At 44.7% G+C, this 20,377-nt stretch overlaps 1 protein-coding gene across 4 annotated transcripts in view; it reads left to right on the top strand.

Annotated features, from left to right (window-relative positions):
- Window positions 1-20,377, top strand: part of dnaaf11 (dynein axonemal assembly factor 11) — a 124,768-nt gene that overhangs the window by 37,049 nt on the left and 67,342 nt on the right. For all 4 annotated transcript variants that reach the window (XM_068031755.1, XM_068031753.1, XM_068031754.1 and 1 more), the window contains 2 exons: window positions 10,616-10,788; window positions 20,072-20,304. In XM_068031755.1, the coding sequence (XP_067887856.1) occupies window positions 10,616-10,788; window positions 20,072-20,304 (406 nt within the window). The remainder of the gene's footprint in view (window positions 1-10,615; window positions 10,789-20,071; window positions 20,305-20,377) is intronic.

Raw genomic sequence — 20,377 nt, 5'->3', positions numbered from 1 at the left:
GCTTTTCTAAGTGGCAGTTTATCCTGTCCCTCAGAATTGATTCTAACAGTTTACCCACCACCGAAGTCAGACTGACCGGCCGATAATTATTTGGCCTGTCCCTTGCACCCTTTTTAAACAATGGTATAACGTTCGCAGACCTTCAGTCCTCTGGCACCTCGCCCCCATCCAGTGAGGATTTGAAGATGACCCTCTGTGCATCCACTGTTTCCTCCCTGGCTTCCTTTTACAACCTGGGATGCAATCCATCTGGCCTTGGCAATTTATCCACTTTCAAGGATGTCAGACCCTCTAGTACTTTCTCTCTCATTATGCTAATCATATTTAATATTTCACCTTCCTCCTCCTTTACTACAATGCCAGCATCATCCCTCTCCTTTGTGAAGACGGAGGCAAAAAACTCATTAAGAACCCTGCCCACGTCATCTGCATCCATTTGTAAGTTCCCTTGTACATCTCTGGTAGGCCCTACCCTTTCCTTCGTTATCCTCTTGCTGTTAATGTACTGATAAAACATCTTTGGGTTTTCCGTGATTTTACCTGCCAATATTTTTTCATGTCCTCTCTTTGCTTTTCTAATTTCCTTTTTACTTCACCCCTGCACTTTCTATACTTCTCTCGGCTTTCTAAAGTGTTAAGTTTTTTGTGATCATCATAAGCTTTTATTTTCTGCTTCAGCATACCCTGTAAGCCTCCAGATAACCAGGGGGCTGTAGATTTGGCCATACCACCCTTTATCCTTTTGGGGACATTCCTACACTGTGCCTGTATATCTCGCTTTAGAATGCCTCCCACTGGTTTGCCACTGATTTTCCTTCCAGTAGTTGTATCCAGTCCACTTTCGCCAGATCGCCCCTCAGTTTCGTAAAATTTGCCTTCCCCCAATTTAGAACTTTAACTTCTGTCTTATCTTTGTCTTTTTCCATGATTATGCTAAAATTAACTGTGTTATGATCTCTATCTCCCAAATGCTCACCCACTGCTACTTCATCTACTTGCCCAGCTTCATTACCAGAGATTAAATCTAGAATTGAACCCCGTCTCGTTGGGCTTGTTGCTGGCTAAAAAAGTTCTCTAACGAAGTTTATGAATTTTGTGCCCTCTGTGCCCTTAACACTGTTTGTATCCCACTTGATATTAGGGTAGTTGAAATCCCCAACTATTATTGCCCTATAATTTTTGCACTCAGAAATTTGCCTACATATTTCTTCCTCTATCTCCCTCTCACTATTTGGGCATCTGTAGTACACCCACAGTAATGTGGCTGCCCCTTTTTTATTTCTGATCTCCACCCATATGGCCTCATTTGATGATTCATTTAGCATATCATCCCTCCTCAAAGCTGTTATGGCTTCCTTGACCAATAATGCTGCACCCCCTCCTTTTTTTTATCCTCCTCTCTATCCTGCCTGAAAACTCTATATCCAGGAATGCTGAGCTGCCATTCTTGTCCCACTTTAAGCCAAGTTTCCGTTATAGCAACAATATCGTGTTGCCATAGAGTCAGAGTTATACAGCACAGAAACAGACCCTTCGGCCCATCGTGTCTGTGCTGGCCATCAAGCACCTAACTATTCTAATCCCATTTTCCAGCACTTGGCCCATAGCTTTGTATGCTATGGCATTTCAAGTGCTCATCTAAATACTTCTTAAATGTTGAGGGTTCGTGTCTCTACCACCTCTTCAGGCATCTGTGCCCTCAGCTCATCGGCTTTATTTATATACTTGCATTTAAATAAATACCTTTTTAACACTGCCAAATTCCTGTGCTGCACACTTTTTAACCTTCGCTTCTTCTGTCTTTCTGAGTCACTCGCTAATTTTATGTCTTCCGTTCCCTGCCCTGAAATTGTCCAATCTGAAACCGTTCTCAGATTCCCATCCCCCTGCCAATCTAGTTTAAACCATCCCCAACAGCAGTAGCAAACCTTCCTGCAAGGATATTTGTCCCAGTCCTGTTCAGGTACAGACTGTCCAGTTTGTACAGGTCCCACCTTCCCCAAAACTGGTCCCAATGGCCCAGAAATCTGAAGCCCTTCCTCCTGCACTATCTTTTCAGCCACGTATTCATCTGGTGTATTCTCCTATTTTTGTACTCACTAGCACGTGGCCTTGGGAGTAATCCAGAGATTACTACCCTTGGGGTCCTGCTTGCTAATATCTTTCCTAACTCCCTAAACTCAGCCTTCAGGATCTCATCCCTCTTTTTTCCTATATTGTTGGTACCAATGTGGACCACGACCTCTGGCTGTGCACCCTTGTCCTTCAGAATGCCCTGTAGCCACTCGGTGATATCCATGACCATTCCGGGTCTGCGACTACAGAAACGCCTATCTGTTCCCCGAACTATAAAATCCCCTATTGCTCTCTTGTCTTTTCTCTTTCACCCCCATCCCCCCCCACACAGCTGAGCCACGCATGGTGCTCTGGTCATGACTCTCGCTGCACTCTCCAGAGGAACCCTCTTTCCCAATGGTACTCGGAACTGAATACTGATTAGAAATTGGGATGCTCTCTGGGGACTCCTTCACAACCTGCATTGACCACCTTGTCTGTCTGTCAGCCACACAGTCCCTCTCTACCTGTGCTCTCTTAAGCTCCGGGGTGACGACCACCTGAAATGTGCTATCCATGTAGTTCTCTGCCTCACAGATGTACCACAGTGACTCCAGCTGCTGCCTGAGTTCCAAAACCCGGAGCTCAAACTTCTGCAGCTGGTGACACTTGCTGCAGATGTGTTTGTCTCGGAAACATGGTGCGTCCACAACTTCCCACATACCACGGAGGCACATTCCACTTGGCCGTGCTGCCCTGCCATTACTTAGCTTTACAAAAAATTATTGCTAATGTAATAAGTAAAGTAACTTACCAGTTACTTGCCAATCAGCTTCTTCCCCTGTACCATGGAGGGAGAAAAGGTAGAAAAGAAAGACTGCAAAGAGCACCTCCTTCCCCAGTCAGTAAAATCCCTCAAGCACAACTCACAGCCTTACTGTCCAAACAGCACTATTCTAATTAGTAATTATAATAAATTACAGTAATTAAAACCTTAGTAGTACCAACCTTACCACTAACAAGGTAACTATTTGAGAGTTTTCGAAAAAAAAAACTTTTTTTCTCAATTTTTTTTAAAGCTATTTACAGGCAATAACGGCTGTTGCTTACCAACCAATTAGCTTACAGATTTCCTGTGATGTCACTTAATTTTTTTCACTTTTCAAACCCAGCGCGCAGAGACACAGCCGGCAGTTGCTCCGCTCTCCCAGTAGAAAAAGGCCTCAAGCCCCACTCTCGATTTTATAGCTCCTGCTCCAGTCCCAATTCCTCACAGGTCTGCCACCTGCTGTTCTGCTCTCCCAGGTAGCTTATTCTGCTGGGCTTTCCATCACGGTCCCTCCTCCTTCACTGAGCGGGTGATCCCTAATTGGAAACTACATGCTTTCCCTGTAGTTTCCAACAGTCAGCTCTTAGATGATCTGCCTTATTACAATGAAAGCACACATGCCTCTGGGTCTCACTGCCACTTACAGCACCTTCCTTTTTGGCTGGAGGAGGGCCCCCTATGTGTCCTGCTTTTCTGTCTCTCCCAGGACTGCTTAGGCTCCTATCACCTTCCCACCCTTATTGCTTTTCGGATTTGTGGGTGTGACTAGGAAAGGTTCTCCCCTGGGAAACCGACTTGTAGATTAGAGCAAACTCATCAGCCAGAACTGCGGCTTACCTCGCTCTATGTACTTTTTGTTCCTCCACATGGGTCTTTATGGAGAGTGGGAGAGTTTTTAAATTCCTCTAGCAAAATCACTCTGAGGTTTTCATAGCTGGGCTGCACTTTAACAGCCCTCAACCACTGGTCAAAAAACAGCTGCTTACTTCTCTCAAACTCCAAGTAGGTTTGAACAGCTTTCTTCTGAGGGTTCGGAACTTCTGGCGGTAGGTTTCCAGTACTAGCTCATATGCCCCAAAGATAGAACTTTTTGTCAGTTCATAATTTGATGAACTCTCATCTGGCAACGGAATAAACCTCATGGGCTTTTCTGGTGAGCTTACATTGCAGCAGAAGAGTCCAACTTTCTGCCGTCCATTTTAACTTTCTTGCAAGTTTTTCAAAAGATACGAAATATGCTTCCATGTCTCCCTCATTGAATTTTGGAATCAGTTGGGAAAATTTTAACAACTCAGTACACAACCCTACACTACTTATATTTTCCATGCTTTCACTGGGTTTACTCTGTTGCCCCCAGCTAACTCAAGCCGCCTCAGTTCTCTTTCCTCCCGTTCCTTCTGGAAATTTCTCTCTCTCTCTGCGTCTCTCTCTCTCTCTCTCTGCGTCTCTCTCTCTCTCTCTCTCTCTCTCTCTCTCTCTCTGCGTCTCTCTCTCTCTCTCTCTCTCTCTCTCTCTCTGCGTCTCTCTCTCTCTCTGCGTCTCTCTTTCCCTTTCTTCTAATTCATGTTTCCTCTGTTCCACTTATATCTTTGCCAGCAATAGCTGGTCGGAGTCCATTTCTAACCTTGCCTCTGATTCGAGGGAAAAATGGTTGGCCACTAGTCTTAGGAGTTCAGACCTCCGAGCTTTGGCATGGAAAGTGATTCCACGCTGCTCAGCCATATTTCTCAACTCTTCTGTAGACAGTGTCTTTAACTTATCCCTATCTTGGGAGTGTACTGGCTTCGGTCACAGTCATGTTAGTATTCTAGCACACACAACCACAAGAAAACCTGTATTGAAGTCTTTTCCCTTTTTGATTGGGATCATTTTGACTTCCTGCTTCCAATTTCTCATTTGTCTGTGGGTTCAATCAGGACACAAGCCCCCAAATTTCTGTTACGACCAGGTGAGGAAGGGGTCTTAGGCTCCCCTCTGGCCCCTTTCTTGGTTAGGCCGTAACCGGGTTTAACTTATAAAAAGTGTTTTTAGCTTCCCCTCAGTGAGTCCTTGCTCACTGCTTTCTAATTGTAATTGTAAACGAACCAATCAGACAGGATTTCTCAGGTTTAAACAAGAAAGGTGTAAGTTTATTAACCTTAACGCTCTAACTCAGTTAAAACTACTACAAATACATGACGCAACCACGCTAGCATGCATAAATGATAAACGCACACACAAATAGATAGAGGAGGAGAAAGAATTAAAGGGGGAAGGTTTGAAATAGTAGATGGAATTTAGTTACTGTTTTTGGTTTGGATGTAAAGACCTTGATTGGTGTTAAGTCTTGCAGTTCTCCTTGGGGCCCCGTGCACGCTTTCAAACTTGTTTTGGTGGTCCCAAAAGGCTCCAAGGGTCCTCTGTCTTGAGGCTTGAGTTGCTTCCATGAGTCCCTGGAACTTTGCTAGAGAGAGACCTTGCTTCTCTTTGGTCTTCATAATTGCAGTCTGCCCAAACCCCTCTCTCCAGGCACAATCCAATCAATTCCCAGGTTAGCCACAGGTTAGTCATGTGACCAGCTCTTTGTCTGAAACAGTTCTGAAGCAGTCCGGGTAAAAATGCAGCAAGATCTGGACAATATCCAGGCTTGGGCTGATAAGTGGCAAGTAATATTTGCGCCACACAAGTCCCAGGCAATGACCATCTCCAACAAGAGAGAATCTAACCATCTCCCCTTGACCGTCAATGGCATTACCATTGCTGAATCCCCCACTATCAACATCCTAGGGGCTACCATTGACCAGAAACTGAACTGGAGTAGCCATATAAATACTGTGGCTACAAGAGCAGATCAGAGGCTGGGAATCCTGTGGCGAGTAACTCACCTCCTGCCCCCTCAAAGCCTGTCCACCATCTACAAGGCACAAGTCAGGGGTGTGATGGAATACTCTCCACTTGCCTGGTGCAGCTCCAACAACACTCAAGAAGCTCGACACCATCCAGGACAAAGCAGCCCGCTTGATTGGCACACCATCCACTAACATTCACTCCCTCTACCACCGACGCACAGTGGCAGCAGTGTGCACCATCTACAAGATGAACTGCAGCAACGCACCAAGGCTCCTTAGACAGCACCTTCCAAACCCATGACCTCTACCACCTCGAAGGACAAGGGTAGCAGTTGCATGGTAACATCACCGCCTGTAAGTTCCCGTCCAAGTCACACACCATTCTGACTTAGAACTATATCGCCGTTCCTTCACTGTCGCTGGGTCAAAATCCTGGAACTCCCTTCTTAACAGCACTGTGGGTGCACCTACCTCAAAAGGACTGCAGCGGTTCAAGAAGGCAGCTCACCACCACCAATTAGGGATGGACAATAAATGCTGGTCTAGCCAGCGACTCCCAAATCCCATGAATGAATTTTTAAAAAAAGTATCGCCTGCTAGGATGTTGATTCTTCAAAGCTCATGAGACACACTCGGTGGGGGAGGATTAGAAATAGACTCCAACAGGTTATTGCTAGCAAAGATACAACTGGAACAGAGGAAACTTGAATTAGAAGATGGAACGAGAAAGACAGGAGAGAGACGGAGAAAGAAATTTCCAGAAGGAACGGGAGGAAAGAGAGCTGAGGTGGCTTGAGTTAGCTGGGGGCAACAGAGTAAACCCAGTGAAAGCATGGAAAATACAAGTAGTGTAGGGTTGTGGACTGAGTTTTTAAAATTTTCCCAACTGATTCCAAAATTCAATGAGGGAGACATGGAAGCATATTTTGTATCTTTTGAAAAACTTGCAAGGCAGTTAAAATGGCTGGCGGAGAGTTGGACTCTTCTGTTGCAAATTAAGCTCACCGGAAAAGCCCATGAGGTTTATTCCCTGTTGCCTAATGAGAGTTCAACAAATTAGGAACTGACAAAAAATGCTGTCTTCGGAACATATGAGCTAGCACTGAAAACCTACCGCCAGAAGTTCCGAACCCTCAGAAGCAAGCTGTTCAAACCTACTTGGAGTTTGAGAGAAGTAAGCAGCTGTTTTTTGACCAGTGGTTGAGGGCTGTTAAAGTGCAGCCCAGCTATGAAAACCTCAGAGTGATTTTGCTAGAGGAATTTAAAAACTCTCCCACTCTCCATAAAGACCCATGTGGAGGAACAAAAAGTACATAGAGCGAGGTAAGCCGCAGTTCTGGCTGATGAGTTTGCTCTAATCTACAAGTCGGTTTCCCAGGGGAGAACCTTTCCTAGTCACCCCCTCGCCCCTAGCCAAGCTGTTCCAGTGCAGCTACAACGCTGGCATCTACCCGACAATGTGGAAAATTACCCAGATGTGTCCTATCGACAAAAAACAGGAGAAATCCAATCCGGCCAGTTACCACCCTGTCAGTCTACTCTCGAACGTCAGCAAAGTGATGGAAGGTGTCATTGACAGTGTTGTCAAGTGCCACTTAAACACCAATAACCTGCTCACTGATGTTCAGTTTGGGTCCCGCCAGGGTCACTCGGCCCCTGACCTCATTACAGCCTTGGTCCAAATGTGAAGAAAAGAACTTAACTGAAGAGTTGAGGTGAGGGTAATTGCCCTGGATATCAAGGCAGCATTTGACCAAGTGTGGCATCAAGGAGCCCTAGCCAAGCTGAAGTTAATTGGAATCAAAGGGAAAACTATCTACTGGTTTGAGTCATACCTAGCACAAAAGATGGTTGTTGGAGGCCATTCATCTCATCCCCAAGACATTGCACTAGGAGTTCCTCAGGGTAGTGTCCTAAGCCCAACCACCTTCACCTGCTTCATCAATGACCTTCCCTCCGTCATAAGTTCAGAAATGGGGATGTTCACTGATGATTGTACGATGTTCAGTATCATTCGCAACTCCTCAGATACTGAAGCAGCCCGTGTCCAAATGCAGCAAGACCTGGGCAACATCCAGGCCTGGGCTGATAAGTGGCAAGTAACATTCGCGCCACATAAGTACCAGGCGATGACTATTTCCAATAGGAGAGAATCTAACCATCTCCTTTTGACATTCAGTGGCATTACCATCGCTGAGTTCCCCACTATCAACATCCTGGGGTTACCGTTGAACGGAAACTGAACTGGAGCAGCCACATAAATACTGTGCTTTGACAGTACCTTCCAAACCCTTGATCTCAACCAACTAGAAGGACAAGGACAACAAATGCATGGGAACATCACCACGTGCAAGTTCCCCTCCAAGTCACACACCATCTTCACTTGGAGCTATATCACCATTCCTTCACTGTCGCTGCGTCAAAATCCTGGAACTGCCTTCCTAACAGCACTGTTGGTATACCTGCACTAGATGGATTGCAGTGGTTCAAGAAGGCAGCTTACCACCACCTTCTCCAGGGCAATTAGGGATGAGCAACACATGTGACCTTGCCAACTCCGCCCACCTCCATGAAAGATTTAAAGAAAATCTGCTTCCACCACCCTTTCAGATCATTATAACTTGCGTTTTAAAAAAAAGTTACTGCATATTGCTTCTGGTTCTATTGCCAGTTAACTTGACTTAAATCTGTGTCCTCTGGTTTTTGACCATTCTGCTACTGGAGACAGTTTCTCCTTATTTACTCTTATTTACCTTTCAAATTGTGAACACCACTATCAAATCTCCCTTATTCTTCTCTGTTCTAAGGAAAATAAGCCCAATTTCTCTAAACTCGCCACATAACTGAAGTCTGTAATCTATGGTACCATTCTAGTGAATGTCCTCTGCACTCTATCTTAGGCCTTGACATCCTTCCTAAAGTGTGGTGCGCAGATTGAACAGAATACTCAAGCTGGGCCCTAATCAGTGTTTTATAAATGACAGTGAAGGAATGGTGGTATATTTCCACGTCAGGATTGTGTGACTTGAAGGAGAATTTGCAGGTGGATGGTGGTGTTCCCATGTGGCGGCTGTCCTCGCTTGTCCTTCTAAGTGGTAGAGGTCACTGGTTTGGAAGGTGCTGCTGAAGGAGTCTTGGCGAGTTTCTGCAGAGCATCTTGTGGATGGTCCATATTGCAGCCACGGTGCACTGGTGGTGGAGGAAGTGAATGGTTAAGGTGGTGAATGGGGTGCCAGACCAGCAGGCTGTTTTGTCCTGATGGTGTCATGCTTCATGGGTGTAATTGGAGCTGCACTCATCTAGGCAAATGGTGAGTATTGCATCACACTTCTGATTTGTGCCTCTAACCTGCTCTTGTCACGGTATTTATGTGACTGGTCTAGTTAAGTTTCTGGTCAACATGGTGACCCCCGTGGATGTTGGTGGTGAGGAATTCAGCAATGGTAATGCCGTTGAATGTCAAGCCGAGATGGCTAGTGTTATGATCAGGTGAGAAAGATGTCTAGGGGTCCCTCTCAGCCTTCACCTGGTCTTAACATAATGGTTTTATTTTTAAACACTTTTTAGCTCCCCCGTGGTGAATCCTTGTTCACCGCTTTTCAATTATAAGGCAAAGCAACCAGCACAAACAGGGTTTCTTAGGTTTAAAGAAGAAAAGTTGAAATTTATTAAACTTGAACTTAAACTCTGATTTGGTTGATGTCTACAGATACACGTCACACCCATGCTTGCATGCATACGCGATGCACACATGCAAATAGAGACAGAAAAGAGCAGAAGAAAAATAAAGTGAAAAGGTTTGAGGCAATATCTGAAGAGTTTTTGTTAAGGTTCTTTGAGCTCGTTGTAGAGTCCTTGACTGTAGGTAGATCTTGCTTGTCATTGGGGCCCAGTATTCTTCTTAAACCTTGTACGCTGTAGGAGACTTCTTTTGGGGTTCATGTTTCTTCAATGGATTTGGAGTTCCAGGAGAAAGTTGGAAGCAGACAGGAGAGGCTGTTGCGAGCGGTTTCTTGATGTCACATGGAGTGAATCAAATTGGCTAAAGACTGGCATCTGTGATGCTGGGGACCTCTGGAGGAGGCCGAGATGAGTCATCCACTTGGCACTTCTGGCTGAAGTTGGTTGAAAACGTTTCAGTTTGGTCTTTTGCATTGATGTGCTGGGCTACATTATCATTGAGGATAGGGCCGTTCATTGAGCCTGCTCCTCCCATTAGTTGTTTAATTATCCACCGTCTTTCACAACTGGATGTGGCCGCATACTCCTCACTTGCCTGGAAGTGTGCAGCTTCAATGGCATTCATAGCTCGACGCCATCCAGGACAAAGCAGCCTGCTTGATTGACACCACCTTAAACATTTGCTTTCTCCACCACTGCTGCACACCATGGCTACAATGTGTATCATCAACAAAAGGAACTGCAGCAATTCGCCAAGGCTTATCCGACAGCACCTTCCAAACCCATGAACTTTACCACCTAGAAAGACCAGGGCAGCAGCCGCATGGGAACACCATCACCTGCAAGTTTCCCTCTAAGTCACACACCATCCTGGCTGAGAAATACATCACTGTTCCTTCATTGTCGCTTGGTCAAACTCCTAGAACTGCCTACCTAATAGCACTGTGGATGTACCTGCACCACATTGTCTGCAGAGGTTCAAGAAGCTGGCTCACCACTGCCTTCTTGAGAGCAATTAAGGATAGGCAACAAGTGCTGGCCTAGCCAGCGAGGCCCACATCCTCCAAATGAATAAAAAAAATCTTGTATGGTGTATGTATAACAGTAGTGTATTTTACTTTTCGCATATTTATTCCATTTAATATTTTAACCAGAAGTCTCAATTTAAAAAATGAAAACCTCTGGTATAAGTCTAACTTATTTTCCTTTCCTTCCTTGACAGGGTGTGAGTTTTTGAAGAAACTTGACCTAACAGTTAACTTTGTGGGTGAACTGACTAGTGTGGAGTCACTCAAACTTAATGTTTACCTGCAAGAGCTTTTTCTGGTTGGAAACCCCTGCTGTGATTTTGACGGTTACAGGAAGTTTGTGATTGCTACACTCCCACAGCTGAAGGTTAGAAGGTCATTGTTTTTCTAACACATGCTGGTGTTTTAAATTTCTGTGTGTGTCTATATAATATATAAACATTTTGATTAAAATTCATGGTCTGTATGCAGGATTAGGATTCTTTAATGTGCATCTGTACTGGATGTGGCTGGAAGTGAGAGGTTTGAAAGTGGAACTATTTGGTAATAGGTGGCTAATTAGTGATAACATTGTGTTTTATTCAAGCTTTTAAACTGCATGTGAAACTTGAGAGGTTTGTAGATTTCCATGGAACTATGAAATTGAATTATTTTGTTTAAACTTTTAACGATCCAGCTTGGTACCAATGACATAGGTAAGAAGAGGGATGAAGTCCTGAAAGCAGAGTTTAAGGAGTTAGGAAAGAAATTAAAAAGCAGGACCTCAAAAACAGTAATCTCGGGACTACTGCCAGTGCCACGTGCAAGTGAGCATAGAAATAGGAGGATTAACCAATTTAACACGTGGCTGGAGAATTGGTGCAGGAGGGAGGACATCAGATATAGTTTATTCTGAAACTAGGGTCTTAAATCTGAACAGAGGAAACAAAGTATGAGGGACAAGTTGGCTATGGTGGATTGGGAAAATACACTAAAAGATTTGACAGTAGATAGGCAATGGCTAGTATTTAATGAAGTATTATGATTTACAACAGATATACATTCCTCTAAGACACAAAAACCCGACAGGAAAGGTGAATCAACCATAGCTAACAAAAGTAGTTAAAGATCAAAGGAAGTGGCTTATAAGGTCGCCAGAAAAAGTGGTAGTTCTGAGGATTGGGAGCAATTTAGAGTCCAACAAAGGAGGACCAAGCAACTGATAAAGAAACGGAAAAGAGATTATGAATGTAAGTTAGCTAGAAACATAAAAGTGGATTGTAAAAGCTTCTTTAGGTATGTGTAAAGGAAACGATTAGCAAGGATGAATGCGGGTCCATTGTAGACAGAGACAGGAGAGTTTGTGGTGGAGAATGAGGAAATGGTGGAGAGACTAAAAGTTACTTTGTGTCCGTCTTCACGGAGGAAGAGACAGAAAATCTCCCAGAAATACAAGGGAACCAAGGGACTTGTAATAATGAGGAACTGAGCGTAATTAGTATCAATGAAGAGGTAGTACTCAAAATTAATTGGATTGAAAGTTGATAAATCCTCTGGACCAGATGAGCTACATCCCAGAGAATTGAAGGTTATCTTTCAAAATTCTGTAGATTCTGGAAGGGTTCCTGCAGACTGGAAAATAACAAATGTAACCCTACTATTTAAGAAGGGAGCAAGAGAGAAAACTGAGAACTACAGACCTGTTAGTTTGATGTCAGTAGGAGGGAAAATGTTGGAATCTATTATAAAGGATGAGATAACTGGACACTTGGAAAATAATGTGATTGGGCAGAGTCGACATGGATTTATGAAAGGGAAATCCTGTTTGACAAACGTGTTGGAGATTTTTGAGGATGTTGCTTGTCGCATAGGTAAAGGAGAACCAGTGGATGTGGTATATTTGGATTTACAGAAAGCGTTTGATAAGGTGTCACAAAGGAGGTTAGTAAATAAAATTAGAGCACATGGGATTGGGGGTAATATGCTGCAATGGATTGAGAATTGATATACAGCCAGAAAGGAGAGAGTAGGAATAAATGGATCATTCTCAGGATGGCAGGCTGTTACTAGTGGGGTACCACAAAGATCAATGCTTGGGCCACAGCTGTTTACAATCTAAAGAAATGATTTGGATATGGAGACTAATTGTAATAGTTATAAATTTGCAGATGAGACAAAACTAGGTAGGAATGTAAGTTGTGAGGAGGATGCAGGGAGGCTTCTAGGGGACTTGGACAGGCTATGTGAATGGGCAAGAACATGGCAGATGGAATAAATTGTGAATAAGGGTAAAGTGCTCCACTTACGGGTTATATGTCCAGCTCAGTTGGCATAGAGATTGGACGCCACGGGTTGCCTTTGTCGGTGGGAGAGGTCATTGCATCTCACTGGACAGCGACTGCACGCCTCAAACCGGGCAGCCCCCGGTCAGAAAGATTCTGTCCTGCCACAGTCCACTTGCTTCAATGGGTGTTTGGAGCTCAGGTCATTGCCCCAAGTGGACTGTAACACCGCACCAAACAGCATGACAAAAAAAGGAAAGATGGTACCAGCCCTTCGTTTTGCAAGCTGGAACATCAGAACTATATGTCCTGGCCTGTCGGAAGACCTTACACAAATCAACGACTCTCGGAAGACCGCCATCATTAACAACGAGCTCAGTAGACTCCATGTGGACATTGCAGCACTGCAGGAGACACTCCTCCCTGCGAGCAAGAAGACACCTTCTACTGGCAGGGTAGGGTTCCTGAAGAACCAAGACAGCCATGGAGTGGGCTTCGCCATCAAAAACACTTTGCTCAGCATGATAGAGCCACCTTCAAATGGCTCGGAATGCATACTGTCCATCCGACTGCTCACCGCCTCTGGCCCAGTACACCTACTCAGCATCTGTGTTCCAACATTCTGCTCCCCACCTGAAGTTAAAGACCAGTTCTACAAGGAACTCCATAATATCATTAGTAGCATTCCTAATACCGAACATTTGTTCCTGCTGGGGGACTTTAACGCCAGGGTTGGGGCCGACCATGACTCGTGGCCCTCATGCCTTGGGTGCTAAGGCATTGGAAGGATGAATGAGAATGGACAGAGACTGCTGGAATTGTGTACCGATCACAACCTTTGCATCACCAACTCGTTCTTTCATACTAAACCCTGATACCAGGTTTCACTTCCTGGTGTGCAGCAAAGTTAGACTCAAACTAAAGAACCTACATCACTCCAAGCAGAAGGGCTGCCCGCGCATCAACACTAACAGAATTTCTTATCCGCAGCTGTTACATAAGTTTCTAAATTCACTTGAAAAAGCCCTTCAAAACACTCCTACAGGGGATGCAGAGACGAAGTGGGCCCACATCAGAGACGCCATCTATGACTCAGCAAACGTGAGAAACAATGCAGACTGGTTTCAATCTCACTTTGAAGAGCTGGAACCTGTCATAGCCGCTAAGCGCACTGCTCTGTTGAACTACAAGAAAACCCCCAACGAGTTAACATCCGTCGCACTTAAAGTAGCCAGAAGCGCTGCACAAAGAACAGCCGGGCGCTGTGCAAATGACTACTGGCAGCACCTATGCAGTCGTATTCCGCTGGCCTCCGACACCGGATACATCAGAGGAATGAATGATGGCATTAAGAGAGCTTTTGGGCCAACCATCAAGAAGATCGCCCCCCTCAAATCTAAATCAGGGGACGCAATCACTGACCAACGCAAGCAAATTGACTGCTGAGTGGAGCACTACCTAGAATTGTACTCCAGGGAAAATGTTGTCACTGAGACTGCCCTCAATGCATCCCAGTCTATGCCAGTCCTGGATGAGCTGGACGAACATCCAACAAAATAGGAACTCGGTGATGCCATTGATTCTCTAGCCAGTGGAAAAGCCGCTGGAAATGACAGCATTACCCCTGAAATAATCAAGAGTGCCAAGCCTGCTATACTCTCAGCACTCCATGAACTGCTTTGCCTTTGCTGGGATGAGGGAGCAGTACCACAGGACATGCGCGATGCCAATATCATCACCCTCTAAGAACGAGGGTGACCGCGGTGACTGCAGCAACTACCGTGGAATCTCCCTGCTCAGCATAGTGGGGAAAGTCTTCGCTCGATTCGGTTTAAACGGACTCCAGAAGCTGGCTGAGCGTGTCTGCCTGAGGCACAGTGTGGCTATCAAGCAGAGAGATCCACTATTGACATGCTGTTCTCCCTTCGCCAGCTACAGGAGAAATGCCTCGAACAACAGATGCCCCTCTACGTTGCTTTCATTGATCTCACCAAAGCCTTTGACCTCGTCAGCAGTCAAAGAACAGTACAGCACAGGAACAGGCCATTCGGCCCTCCAAGCCTGCGCCGATCTTGATGCCTGCTAGCAAAGATCGGATGTCCACCAAAGCCTCATTCCATGACTATATGAAAGGCACAACTCAGCACAGCGGTGCCTCATCAGACCCCTTTCCTATCCTGAGTGGCGTGAAACAGGGCTGTGTTCTCGCACCTACACTGTTTGGGATCTTCTCCCTGCTGCTTTCACATGCGTTCAAGTCTTCAGATGAAGGAATTTTCCTCCACACAAGATCAGTTGGCAGGTTGTTCAACCTTGCCAGTCTAAGAGCGAAGACCAAAGTACGGAAAGTCCTCATCAGGGAACTCCTCTTTGCTGACGATGTTGCATTAACATCCCACACAGAAGAGTGTCTGCAGAGATTTATCGATAGGATTGCGGCTGCCTGCAACGGATTTGGCCTAACCATCAGCCTCAAGAAAACAAACATCATGGGACAGGATGTCAGAAATGCTCCATCCATCAATATCAGCGACCATGCTCTGGAAGTGGTTCAAGAGTTCACCTACCTAGGCTCAACTGTCACCAGTAACCTGTCTCTCAATGCAGAAATTAACAAGCGCATGGGAAAGGCGTCCGCTGCTGTGTCCAGACTGGCCAAGAAGGTGTGGGGAAAATGGCGCACTGACACAGAACACAAAAGTCCCAGTGTTTCACCCCCTGTCCTCAGTACCGTGCTCTACGGCAGCGAGGCCTGGACAACGTACGTCAGCCAAGAGCGACGTCTCAACTCATTCCATCTTCACTGCCTCCGGAGAATCCTTGGCATCAGGTGGCAGGACCATATCTCCAATGCAGAAGTCCTCTGGAGAGATTGCAGAAACTGGGCCTGTATTCTTTCGAGTTTCAAAGAATAAGAGGTGATCCCATTGAAACTTACAAAATTCTTAGAGTGTGACAGAGTGGATGTGGATAGGATGTTTCTCTGGCTGGTGTGTCTAGATCAAGGGGACACAGTCTCAGAATAAGGGACAGGCCCTTTAAGACTAAGCTGAGGAAAAATTTCTTTTCTCAGGGTGGGGAATCAGTGGAATTCTCTACCACAGACGGCTGTGGAAGCTCAATTGTTGAGCATGTTCAAGACAGAAATCGATAGATTTCTGAATACTAACGAAATCAAGGGTTGTTTCCTATGATCCTATGAACTGACCTGTGTCAGATAACCAATCTAGTTAATTGATTTTATTGTCAGCATTATGTAACTGAGTACAATTTAAAATGGTGTAAGCATAAAATCATACAGTTCAGAAGGATGCCAGTCAGCATTCTGTCTGTGCCAGCTCATTGAAAGAACTAGTTAATTAAGCACATTCTGACACTCTTTTCTCCATAGCCCTGCAAATTTCATGTACTATAGGGTGTTAGCCATCATCTGTAGGGAAATATCTTCTGGACAATCTTGCTTGGGTGGTTAAGTGATTTTTCCTGCTACATAAAAGGCTCAATATCAGTTTATGGGCTCAGTTCTTTCCCCACTACCTCTTAAAGTAGTTGGTCTCCTACAGAATTGTTACAGCACAGAAAGAGGCCATTTGGCCCATCGTATCTGCACCGGCTCTCCAAGTGAGCAATTCACTTAGTGGCATTCCCCCACCGTCTCCCCATAACCCTCTACATTCTTCCTTGTCAGGTAACTATCTCATTCTCTTTTGACTGCCTCAATAGGAATTACCTCACCACACTGTCTGGCAGTGTATTCTAGATCCTAACCACTCGCTACATGAAAAAGTTTTTCCTCATGTCGCCATTGTCTCTTGCCAATTACCTTAAATCCATGCCCTCTCGTTCTTGAACCTTTCATGAGTGGGAGCAGTTTCTCCCTATTTACTCTAACCAAAGCCCTCATGATTTTGAATACCTCTATCAAATCTCCTCTCAGCCTTCTCTTCAAGGAAAAGAGCCCCAACTTCTCCAATCTATCCACATAAATGAAGTTCCTCATCCCTGGAACCATTCTTATGAATCTTTTCTGCACTCTTTCCAATACTGTCACTTCCTTCCTTAAATTTGGTGCCCAGAACTGGATGCATTACTCCAAATGAGGCAGAACTAGTGTCTTATACAAGTTTAACATAGCCTTCTTGCTCTTGTACTCAATGCCCTTATTAATAAAGCCTAGGATATTGTATGCTCTTTTGACCGCTCTCTCAACCTGTCCTGTCACATTTAGTGACTTATGCACATATACACCCAGGTCCCTCTGTTCCTGCACCCCCTTTAAAATTGTACCCTTTATTTTATATTGTTTCTCCAGGTTCTTCCTACCAAAATAAATCAATTCAATTTCATATCCATGTTGCTGCTGTCCTTTTTATTCCATGGGCTATAACTTTGTTCACAAGTCTGTTGTGTGGCACTGTATCAAATGCATTTTGGAAGTCCATGTACACCACATCAACAGCATTGTCCTTATCAAGCCTCTCGGTTACCCCTTCAAAAACTCCAGCAAGTTAGTTAAGCATTATTTTCCCTAAACAAATCCATGCTGACTTTCCTTAATTAACCCACATTTGTCCATGTGACTATTAATTTTGTCCCGAATTATTCTTTCTAGACGTTTGCCACCACCGAGGTTAAACTGAATGACCTGTAGTTGCTGGGTATATCTTTACATCCTTTTTTGAACAGGGTGTAACATTTGCAATTCTCCAGTCCTCTGGCACCACCCGAGTCTAAGGAAGACTGGAAAATTATGGCCAGTTCCTCCACAATTTCCACTCTCACTTCCCTCAGTATCCTTGGATGCATTTCATCCGGTCCTGGTGTCTTATCAACTTTTGGTATAGCCAGCCTATGCAATACCTCCTCCTTATCAATTTTAAATCCTTCTAGTATATCAATTACCTTCTATTTCACTGTAGCCTGAGTAGCATCATCTTCCTTGTTAAAGACAGATGCAAAGTATTCATTTAATACTTCAGCTATTCCCCTGCCTCCATGCATAAATCCCCCTTTTGGTCCCTAATTGGCCCTACACCACTTTTTATCACCCTTTTGCTATTTATATGCCAAGAGAAGACTTTAGGATTCCCTTTTATATTAACTGCCAGTCTCTTTTCATACTCCCTCTTTGCTTCTCTTATTTGCTTTTTTCACTTTCCCTCTGAACCTTGTATATTCAGTCTGGTTCTCCATTGTATTATCTACCTGACATCGGTCATAAACACTCTCTTTTTCTTCATCTTCATCTCTATCTTTTTTGTCAACCTGGAAGTTCTGGATTTCTTTACCCTACCTTTCCCCTTCGAGGGAATGTACCTTGACTGTGCCTGAACTGTCTCCTCTTTGAAGGCAGCCCATTGTTCAGCTACCGTTGTTCCTGCCAACCTTTGATTCCAACTTAGCCTCAATGATGGGGGAGCCCAGCACATTAGTGCGAAAGATAAGGCTGAAGCGGTTGCAACAATCTTCAGCCAGAAGTGCAGAGTTGATGATCCATCTCTGCCTCCTCCTGAAGTTCCCAGCATCACAGATGCCAGCCTTCAGCCAATTCGATTCACCCCGCGTGATATCAAGAAACGCCTGAAGGCGCTGGATACTGCAAAGGCTATGGGCCCTGACAATATTCCGGCAATAGTACTGAAGACCTGTGCTCTAGAACTTGCCGCGCCCCTAGCCAAGCTGTTCCAGTACAGCTACAACACTGGCATCTACCCGGCAATGTGTAAAATTGCCCAGGTATGTCCTGTACACAAAAAGCAGGACAAGTCCAACCCAGCCAATTATCGCCCCATCAGTCTACTCTCAATCATCAGTAAAGTGATGGAAGGTGTCATCAACAGTGCCATCAAGCGGCACTTGCTTAGCAATAACCTGCTCAGTGACGCTCAGTTTGGGTTCCGCCAGGGCCACTCAGCTCCTGACCTCGTCACAGTCTAGGTTCTAACATGGACAAAAGAGCGGAACTCGAGAGGTGAGGTGAGAGTGACTGCCCTTGACATCAAGGCAGCATTTGACTGAGTATGGCATCAAGGAGCCCTAGCAAAACTGGAGTCAATGGGAATCAGGGGAAAACTCTCCGCTGGTTGGAGTCATATCTAACACAAAGCAAGATGGTTGTGGTTGTTGGAGGTCAATCATCTGAGCAATATCCAGGCTTGGGCTGATAAGTGGCAAGTAACATTGCCTGACACCTGTGTGGCGCGAATGACCATCTCCAACAAGAGAATCTAACCATCTCCCCATGACATTCAATGGCATTACCATCGCTGAATCCCCCACCATCAACATCCTAGGGGCTGCCATTGACCAGAAACTGAACTGGAGTAGCCGTATAAATACCATGGCTACAAGAGCAGGTCAGAGGCTAGGAATCCTGTGGTGAGTAACTCATCTCCTGACTCCCCAGAGCCTGTCCACCATCTACAAGGCACAAGTCGTAGTTGATGTATTTAAGTCTTAGCAATTCTTGTGCTGTTTTCACAGATGCCGTCTTGAACTATGGATTCGGAGGCTTACCTGGTTCATATTGATCCAAATTATCATTTGCCTCCACCCTCCTCTCCCAAAATATCTGGCGGTCTACCCAGATCTTGGCTTTAAAATTTGGGTCAAGTCAACGTTAACAATTGAATTCCACCACATCTCTTCCCATTGTGCATAACTTCCCAAGCATAAGAATTCTTCCCTGCTTAGCAGAAAGGATGGGACTCGCATCAATCTACATTAGGCAGAGTAATCAGAAAATCTGAGACCCTCAATGGTGCTCACATGAGACGGCAAAAGTTGATTTCACTGTACCTATGTGGTGGCCAGTTATTGGATCAGAGCTAATTTTGGTGCCATCCATAAGGCACCAACATGTATCTTTGCCAAGTATCAGTCATGACATGGTAGCCTCATTGTTTGTTTGTGAAGGAATGAAGAGGAATATCCAACTCTCTTTCATGTGGTCTCAGTCTCTGTATATAAAGCTCTGTGGTAACCCAACCCTCATTTGTCTATTTAACTTGTGGGACTTGGCTTTTTTTAAAAATTGTGTCAGTGGTCTGTTCACTCCAGGGTTTAATCTGCTTGCTCTGGATAAAGGACTGAAGATGCATCCTAGAGTGGGGCTTGGCATACAACAGAGATCACACAACTATTCAAGGCACAGTTGTGTGAAAGAATTAATGTCCAAAGTGATTCCCCCATGTAGCCACTGGCAAATATCCTATTGTATATGGAGATTAAACATTAAACAGAGCTAGTTTACCAAATGCAGAAAATGTATTATTTTCATCTGACACAATTTGATTGCTGTTGCAAGATCATGCACATTTACAGAAACATAAATCATAACTCAAATTGTGGTTTATAACCCATTCTACTCTTGTTACTTCTTGTCTGCAGTGGTTAGATGGAAAAGAAATCACTCGTTCTGAACAAATCCAGGCACTGCAGGATTATCCAATAGTGCAACAACGAATAGTAGAGCAACAGCAGGCTTACATCCTGAAGCGAACCAAGGAAAAAGAGGAATCACAGAAGAATTTAGAAGAGAAAGAGAGTAAGAAGAAAGCTGAAAAAAAGAAGCAAACTCCTTGTTTTGATGGACAGTACTCAACTGATAGCAGTAATGCCATGTGTGTGAAACAGTATTGTATTGGCATTTTTATGAAGAGGCTTTATGTGGGTTTTTTGACTTAAATCAGTGTA

Source organism: Heterodontus francisci, chromosome 5 (genome assembly GCF_036365525.1).
Source record: "Heterodontus francisci isolate sHetFra1 chromosome 5, sHetFra1.hap1, whole genome shotgun sequence".
NCBI classification, from domain to species: Eukaryota; Metazoa; Chordata; class Chondrichthyes; order Heterodontiformes; family Heterodontidae; genus Heterodontus; species Heterodontus francisci.
The sequence above is the reverse complement of the archived record's forward strand: the minus strand, read 5'-3'. Positions and strand labels throughout refer to the sequence as shown.